Raw genomic sequence first — 9,845 nt, forward strand, 5'->3', positions numbered from 1 at the left:
GTACATCTTAAATCCCGAATGCTATTCGTCTCGAAGATGTTCTACGTTCGTTGTAGAAACGTTGCAAGATAATAAAGACGTAGCCTTCAATTTCACGGGGGGAGGATATTGAGCAATCGATCTGCTTTGAAAACGCGGTACAAACGGATGTAATAAATAAGACGAAGTACGTGCCGCGCGAGGACTCGATTCAACACACGAAGCGCATTGTGATGCGACAACAAGTAAAGCGAAATAATATAGGTCATGTGTTTGTAAAGAAAAGAACACGATCTGGAGTGTAATTTGAAAAATTGAATAAAACACGCGCTTTACTCGATTCGTTCTGCCCGGTTCTATTTTCGATTCTTCTACTTGACATTTTTCTACAAACTTCTCAATTTTATTTTCCTGTAGTAACTTAGACGAACGTTATATTTGCTTCAACGTAGAGTAGATAATGAACAATTTGTTTAGTTAATAATTGTAAAAGTTTCGTTTATGTATGTGCATGTTAAAGAGCGCGGTAAACGAATGCAGAGTTGTCTGACCAATACCGGCTATTTCTACTTAGAAATTCTACCGTATGCATATAATTTAATTAAAATATTAAACGAGCTATCGCTGCTTTCGTAACGCATTTTAAACACTCTGACTGTGTTGTTGTTATCCTATTTCAATATTGTTAAAATATTTTTGAAACAAAAAAGGTACTATTTATAATATTGTAATTTTTACGTTGATACCTTGATTTAATGCTTTACAGAAATAGGTATTTCGATCGATGAATTAACTTCGACTGTATGGCAAGCAATTTTGATACTCGATTGGAAAAGAGGTAAAAAAAGTGTAGAAATAATTACTTACAAGGACGGCATTGGTAGGCGACCTCGATGTACTTCGATTGTCCAGGACACAGATCGCCCTGAAAGGTCTTTGGACTGGTATTGAACTTGCACTGCCTCTTATTGTGACACACTTCCACCACTACCTGCAACAGTGAATGCTAACTCGTCATTCAGACGATCCGCTCACTTTACGATCAGTTTCTACGTAAACTTAATCTAAGAAAATTGTAACGTGGTGAATTGAAGAAGGAATGTCACGAGTAATACCGTAAAAAATTCAGCAACGATTTTACAACTAATTTCACAATACAGTGAAAAATATATCAACGACAATTTATTCGAATTTGTTAACGTTTACCTTGAATTATTTATTTTTATTCGCGAGATCGGTAAATAGCCGAGTGTCTGATTAATGCAGGTCGTTTCACTTAGAAGATAATTTCAATGGCAACTTTCTGAAGAAGCACAAAAGAAAAAGTAATTACATATAATAACTCTTTTTGGAGTATTGAAAATTAGGATATTGTAAATTAAAAATATTGGAAAATTAGACGTATAGATGAAATTGCTATATTTTAGAAACTCGTATAATCGTGAGAAATAAATCAACGTTCTCCTAAATAGATCTCGATTATTTCAGTATCTTTACAGACTGAACTATACGGATTGCAATTACAGGATTCTTCGGTGCACTGTGTATCTATCCAACGGGGCAAATCGTGCACTCCGACACGATTGCACAGCAGCGCTTAGGGTTATAGCAACATGCGATGGCGCGGCATCAACGTAGTCATACCAAAATGTGTAATTTACCGTCGCAGGATTACATATTTTGCGAGCAGGCGACAAATAACGCAAACACGCGCTTCAGGAGAACGCACACACGTTTACACATGCGATCGATTTACTTGAGTGACAATATATGTCAATCTGGTGCTCGTTAACTTAATGATAAACTTGCTTTTCGGATTCATTCGGCAGGGAACCGTGAGAAGCACGTTGCACAACATTTTGACCACGGATCATCAGGATGTATGTATGTCCGTTTATAAATGACCCGGTGGTTTACTGAAACTGACGAAACCCAGTGACATTCCCGTGTATAATTGCAATTATGCTTGATGCGTCAAATTAATTTCCCATTCGTAGTTCATGACAAATCGAAAATATTAACGACGATACTTGTGAAGCGCAACGGAACAACAAACTAATACCGAAAATTTTGATATTCTAAATCATTACCATTTTCAAAATGCACTCAATGCAAAACGTGTTTCTTACGCATTCAAAAACTTACACATAATTATTTATTAATTATAAATTATTATAACAAATTAATTACAAATATAAATTTTTTTTTTTCGTTGGCGGTCACCCATCTTAACATTAGTCGCGAGGAATACAGCTTCACCTGGAAAGCTACCGACGAGTCACCCTACCCAGTCCTCATTTATCCCAGGATAAAAAAAAACTGCATTCTTATATTATTTAAAATTAGAATAATTATAGAAAATTTACTACAGTCATCTGACATAAAATAGTCACTACTAAGTCACACAGCTTTATAAAAGGTTAAATTAAAATCTACAATTGAATCGAAATGAATAAAAAACCAGAATAAATTCACTTATTTCGACGAACCACTTCTTCACGTTATTCAACGAAGAACAGTATCGTACACAGGACAACCGAGAATTAAAAATTTACGAGCACGTGAACAACTCTTCGGCCTCTTCACTTTTCTCCCTTTCCTTGCACGATCCTTCGTCTTTCCGATATCAACGCCAGGACAATACTTCGTAGGACACGGATTCCTCGGCATACGTGAAATTTCACGATGCACCGGACTTCATCTCTTCTATAAAATAACGATTGCCTCGTCTCTCACTCCGGTCGTCATCGGTAGACACGGGTCCAAACCACTCTCTGTCATGAAAATTCTCAATTGGTTCTTTTAACGAGAGTTCACGACTTGACAGTTCGTAATACGTACGCGGTCTCCTCTACCCGAAACTGACGCATTTCAGTTCCGACGAGAGCGACAGTGTAAGAGATATTACCGTACGATGAGAAGATGCCGTTGAAAGTGCATTCTGTTCCAAATCGATATCCCGTACAGAGGACAACCGAGAATTAAAAATTTACGAGCACGTGAACAACTCTTCGGCCTCTTCACTTTTCTCCCTTTCCTTGCACGATCCTTCGTCTTTCCGATATCAACGCCAGGACAATACTTCGTAGGACACGGATTCCTCGGCATACGTGAAATTTCACGATGCACCGGACTTCATCTCTTCTATAAAATAACGATTGCCTCGTCTCTCACTCCGGTCGTCATCGGTAGACACGGGTCCAAACCACTCTCTGTCATGAAAATTCTCAATTGGTTCTTTTAACGAGAGTTCACGACTTGACAGTTCGTAATACGTACGCGGTCTCCTCTACCCGAAACTGACGCATTTCAGTTCCGACGAGAGCGACAGTGTAAGAGATATTACCGTACGATGAGAAGATGCCGTTGAAAGTGCATTCTGTTCCAAATCGATATCTCTACCCGTTCTCGAGACAAACGACGTTAAAGTGCATCGTTTATGATGTAAGGAATCCTCAATGATGCTTGAAATACGTGGAATCGTCGTGACCGACTTCTTTTTTCCACGGAAACGCGTACGATGCTGTAGCAGCGATCGTAAAAAACCGCTGACGCAGAGTCTGTCACTGACCAGCGTACAGGTGTCGAGTTTGAGGCAGGTCAGTGAGGTGGTGCAGGTGAGAGGTTCGATTGTGCGAGCGAGAGGAAGATAGTAATTTACTGGAAATGGTACCTCGATTTAAACGACAATAACTCGACAACGAAGAGACGTGTTTGCGTTAAACAAAAACTGATTTAAAGAGGAAGTCTTCTCGTTTCTCGGTGTGTTAGTTATAAATTATTTCGACGTTTACGTTTGCAGGTAAATGGATTTACGTTTGTAGCTGCTTTCTCTTGTTTCCGTTGATTGTCGATATTGAAGGTACAATATTGTTAATAATTGATTAATATCGTGGATCATTTATGGTTGTGTGTAATGTACACCGAATACAATTCTCTTATGATTACTAGCTACTCCGTTGAAATTCGATTACTTTCGTTTAAAATAACCACTGTCGCGTTTAATGCATATTTTTCATAAATTCTACGTCGATCAGATTTCACACATTTCCGCCCGCTTATAAACATCTAACAAAGACTATCAAAAATCAATTTTCATTCTTCTTTCCACCTGAGAAGCGAATCTCGCGTATACCACGTATTTCGCCAGCACGACTCGTCGTTCAAATGGTTTCCAGTTGTAGCGCGTCATTTTTCAAAGTCCGTTGAGTAGTAAACGAAGAACAGCGATACAAAGTATCGACGATGGACGCGTCATCGAAGACACGTCCGTTCTTCCCATCGCTCTCTTCCTTTTTTCTTGTCCCCACGCGTTAATTCGCTTTTGTCGAGTGCACTATGTCATTCGACGATACGGCAAAAAAGAGACAGAAAAAGAGCACGGAGTGGTGGACGAGGGCAGAAAGGGAGCAGAGGCTAACAAAGGTGAAAAGAGGAGAAGAGTCGAGTTGCATTTGCGGGCCAAGAGGGGAGAGGTTTGTGCACAATATAGTCTCAGAAGCGCTTTGAAGTCTAGTCGAAATTAATGTGGCGTCTCCCTTTTCGTCCAGCGTGGTTATTGCAACTGCCGCGACGAAACGAATGCAACCCGGCAGGCCAGGAAGAAAAAAGTACTACTCACGATGGGAGGAAGAAAAATCACGGGACCAACCGCGCTCTCTCTCTCGTCCTCTTCGCTTGAGTTATATTAAGGTTGTCGCTTAATTTCGCGCCAGCAATCTTTCCTCCCTCTCTGAATTCAACTCTTTGTCCTTGGTTAACCACCGGTGCCACCGCTGTTCTTATGAGAATTTTGCGGAGAGTAGAATTGGAGTCATTGAAACGTATTATAGCGGTTGGTTATTGGAAAGAGGAGAGAAATAGAAGAGAATGCAAGTGGAGAAGAAAGAGAAGGAGAAAATGTGTTTCTCCCTGTGTGTGTGTCTTAATGGACTCGACGATAGAGCTACCTGGGAGATTAGAACCATAAAGATAACGCACACTAAAGATTTTGTTTTCAGAAGACAGTCTTTAGAGCGAGGGCTGTGAAGACTGTTTTTAAAAAAATTTCGACTTGTCGCAACAATCAGATGGTCATAAATCGTAAGTGCAATGAATTGCTTTAATTACAGATTTCACAGGAGGCACGTTGCATAGGCAATACTTTGCTTTTAGATATTAACAAATGAAAAACGCGCGGGAAATTTGAAACCTAACTAAAGCGGGAGATTTAAAACTCGACAGAATCAAATACCTTTTCAAACATTTCTCACTGCACTCCTTCGTTTCTATTGCATGAATTTATAAAGTAGACTTTGAGAAACAGGACAGTGTTTTTATTAAAGAGAAGGAACGGTGATAAGTGTATCGAAATTTGCGTCAAAGTTCCAACTTACAAATCGTTAGGTACAAAGTCCCGTAACATAGCACATCACACTCGATCGAGAGTCGCCTTCCAACTTTCAATACGGTCATCAGGATTAATTTTCCGGTGACCAGCGTCTTGAGTGACCGTCGCGTGCGAGCGTGAACAGGATTTACGACCCTGCGAAATTCACCGAAGAATTGCGGGGCGAGGGACGCAACGCAAACAAACCAACTTCATATTGCCAATTCGAATATCGTCAAATCTCTACGAAGAAAATTAACGGTGATTCAATTTGATACTCTGTGAAAAAAGAAAAAGGGAAACATACGTCGGCCCAGACAGTCGGATATTTGCTCGCGCGCATTTAATTATTGGGTCTGGAATTTTCAGGTACGGCCTATTTCCACCGGTTTCACAAACGAGAAAAGCTCCCGCGGGAAAAATCGATTTCCTGTACATCGATGCACACGTATTCCACCTATTGCTTCCCTCTCCAGGATCACTTTTCTCTTTCCTTCGTCGCAGTCACCCTCGCGGGGCCTTTCACGCTCCGGCGCTTATCCCTTGGTCCATTAATTCCTCGGTTAACGATATGCTCGCTCCTCTATCGTCCCGGGAACAGGATATCATCGGAATCAACGCGGGAGCCGCAGGTGCGCGACACCTGCGACGAAAATCACTCGGATTTAGTCAAAGACGGCGCTATATTTCCACTTTTAACCCGTTCCCTGCCTCGTGCCTGTTCTGTAATTCGAAATTTCGGAATTTCGAGAAGTCCACAGTTCCATGAGAATTTCTAAAATTTCTTCGGGGACCAGTACGATATTCGTTACATTTTCTATCATTTTACAACGATCACAGATATGTGCTGGTGACTGTCAAAGTGGCTTAAGTGAAAAATTGAAAAAAATTAAAATTATCAAGTATTTTGTGAAATATTTGACTACATATTGAGAAATTTTTTGTTAATACAGTCAAAGGGAAAATTCTCGGTATGACGAGACGAAAAATATACGAAATAGGCCATTTTCATAATCAGCGGCACTTTTCGATTTTATCGCGTCATAGGATTTACGAGGATATGTTTGAAAGTTAAAACGCAGCTTGGCGTGCTTAACGATCGAAGTGTAACCAGCATGTTTGGCGATTGAAATGCAACTAACTGATCAAATATTTGTCGTTGGACATGTTATCGAGGTAAAATACACAGGCTGACTGGTTAAGGGAAGTTTTCGGTTTATAGAGGGGGGCGGTCACAATATTTGACTGATTAAAAATATTCAATCCTACGAAGCACGAGGCTTGATGACTTTAATAATTAATTTTCGAAAAAATACACGAAAAATGATTACACATGGTTACACTGTAAAATCGAATCTAGAAAAATGATACGAACAATTGTAATTTACTAAATATCTCCACAATTTACATCTACTATCCCTAAAATATTCATTCGATACATTCATTTTCCGTGACATGAAATTTTCATTAAATTTCATACGATTACCCTAATACCTGTGAATTTTAGTTAAAATCGCAATGTAATAAGTTAATAGCGTTCTAACACGATAGTCTAATAATTCAATTAATCAGTACTCTCAACGATACCTAAATAGAACAGGTTACATTACCATGGAGAAGTGTCGTTAAATATTTCACGAGCATCTACCATATAGTTTACTATTTACACTATTTATAAACTATGTACGCTAGTTTATACATAATATATAAAATCCGCAGATTGAGATGGAATACATGGGCCGCTAATAATTTCCGTAAATCGTGCAGATTCGAGCGAAACGAGTAAATTAGATGGCTGTCCAGAGCAATTAATTTTATATAATCGGCTTTGCATAACTCAAGCGGATTTCAGCCATTTAGCGTCGCCTCGACGAATCATTTAACACCGCTGATGCTTGTGTGTTGTACGCGTAGATATAATTTTATTCGCAAAGGCGACTAGTTAAAATTCGAACGTGTGCTTAATATTGAAATCACCCCACAGCTACGCAACACAACACGTATCTGCAATTGCTATCAATTTCAACAGCGGAGAAAAATTAGAGTTTAAAAACATTTCGTGTTTGTGACTTCAAATTTGATCATCTTCGTTCAACTATTTAAAAAATATATAAATACAGTGGATTCCGGTTAATTGGGACGCCGGTTAAGCGGGACCACCGTTTATTTGGGACAGATAATGAAGAACGGAATATAAATACAGTACATAATATACACTACCGGCCAAAAGTTTCGTATCACCTTTCAATTTTCATCAATACTGAATCTTTTTGTAGATTTCAAATTGATATTGTGGAGATAAATAGCAATTTACCTTAAGTCGATTGATTCGAATGATAAAAAATTCGTTAAAAAATTCTTAACGTTGCTATTTCTTCAGGAAATTTTTGTATAATTTGCAATGCACAGTGATTCCAAATTTGTCGCCGGCAGTGTATGTGTTTATTTACTTATTTTTGATTACTTATTGTTAGCTTTGTTTGCATGCTTAAAGACACATTTGTATTCAAGACCGAATATTACATACGTTTTTCAATAAATCGTTTTTGGCTTCATTTTTTACGTTGTTCAGATTTTGCCTGTTGAAATTCGTTTTTTTTTGAGACAGCCGCTTAATTGGGACAAATTAGTCCGGTCCCAATGTGTCCCAATTAACCGGAATCCACTGTACATAATTATTTGAAATTATACACTTCCTAGCAGATTAAAGAAAACGTTTTGTTATTTTTCCTACAATTATTATCTTTGTAATACAGGTATTAATAGAAGAATAAACGAAACTCCACTATTTTCGTAATACTTGCAATGTGTCTATTACGTCGTACAAAGTTTTTCCCTTTTTCTGTAAGAAAGCGAGTCAATTAATTGCGACGTCGAATCAACGAGGTACACGGTTCGCTACAACGACACGGGTCCTCCTCTTTATAGCCTCATTTTCCTTTTTCCAAGGCAAGGGTACGAACACATCGACTCGCCAGACGAGATCTCCACGATATCATGATCTTCCAAGCTATCAGAACACTTCGATCAGCCGGCAATTTCAAGCCTGGAAAAACTCGGACTTGTTACCGGAATTTAACGACAAACGGCGATTCGAGATCACGTTCCACGTGATCGTACAGGAACGATTTATCGCGATCGCCAGTTATCGCGTTCTCCGTACACGTAGTCGATGAAAAAAAAAGGAAAACTGCGATATTTCGCAAAATAAACGAACAAACGTTGCATATGCGATGGACGTTCCTCCTGTCATTTGGAATGATCGTTCCGTCGAAATTGAAAAAAATTTGTTAATCCAGGCGTGAACCATGTCGTCGAGTTGATTTATGCCAGAGGTACAATTTGTCGTTTAATGCTGTTTGTACTTTTTACCGTTGTTTACGTACTAGGGGGCTGTAATTCTTCGAGCGTGTCGATGAATTCAATTGGTCGGTATAGGTGGATTTTACGAAGATAATTGTTAAGATAACAGGAAATGATGCTCTTCCTGGGAGGTGAAATAAAAAGTTTCTCCGGCTTCTTTTTTCGCGATATAAATATTATCGTTTAGAAATTGTATTTTATTGGTGTTATTTAAAATTTTAGGAATTTCTACTTTCCAAACTTTCAGTATTTTCATAATTTCTCCTCGAATTATCGATTAAAATATTTTTCACCGAGCTCGAAAAAATTTGGAATTTTATTGTTATTACGTAAAAATTCAAGAATTTCTACTTTCAGTATTTTTATAATTCTCCTCCGATATTTTCCCGGCTCTTTTCAGTCGACGAATAAAACATGTATTGTCGTTCGAAATTACGTTACAAGAGTTTCATTATAAGGCCCCACGTAGCGTGTTCCATTTTGTTACAGCGTAACGAGATCACTTTTGTTGAATCGAGACCGCGATATCATATTGTCTCTGTTGGAAACGCGCATCGAAGGATTTTTTACGATGCACTTCATTTAAATGCAACGTTCATGTGTACAGTAGAGAAATAATAAGTGCGATGGTACGATAACGTTTTACGTGGTGACCTAGTTTCGTAGTTGCATGCAAGTTTTACCAATCGGTCGAGATAGTATAATTGTTCAAGTGAATTCTATTTTATACAAGAATCGATTCACCGGTGAAATTTGATGCTCTGCGTTTTAATATGTACTTTGCGCGTTGGATAGTTTCGAACTACACGTTTACTATCGACACGATAATTATTCGTTCTATATGAGATATCGTGGAATTATGTTACTAATTGTAAGTAAGTCTGACTTTTGATTCTTTATTAAGAAAATAAATAAAATATAGAAAAAATAGATAAAATTTATAATAGGCACTCAAAGATTTCTAATTTCTGCAGCGAGAAAGAATTCTTGTCAATTACTTTGATAACACCATTACTGTGATTTTTCTTCAAATTTACTCTTTATCATTATATCCAATATTATTCTCGTACATTGGAAAAATCGGGAATTTCGAGAAAGCACCGCGATTCGACTAGAATATATCCCATTTAGTTTC

The 9,845-nt window shown here is 38.3% G+C and overlaps 1 protein-coding gene across 1 annotated transcript in view; it reads right to left on the minus strand.

Moving 5' to 3' along the window:
• LOC108570316 overlaps positions 1–9,845 on the minus strand; it is a 208,039-nt gene that overhangs the window by 99,654 nt on the left and 98,540 nt on the right. Inside the window, exon 3 of the mRNA XM_017932154.1 lies at positions 847–985. Within this exon, the coding sequence (XP_017787643.1) occupies positions 847–985 (139 nt within the window). The remainder of the gene's footprint in view (positions 1–846; positions 986–9,845) is intronic.

Source organism: Habropoda laboriosa, unplaced genomic scaffold (genome assembly GCF_001263275.1).
Source record: "Habropoda laboriosa isolate 0110345459 unplaced genomic scaffold, ASM126327v1 scaffold68, whole genome shotgun sequence".
Classification (NCBI taxonomy): Eukaryota; Metazoa; Arthropoda; class Insecta; order Hymenoptera; family Apidae; genus Habropoda; species Habropoda laboriosa.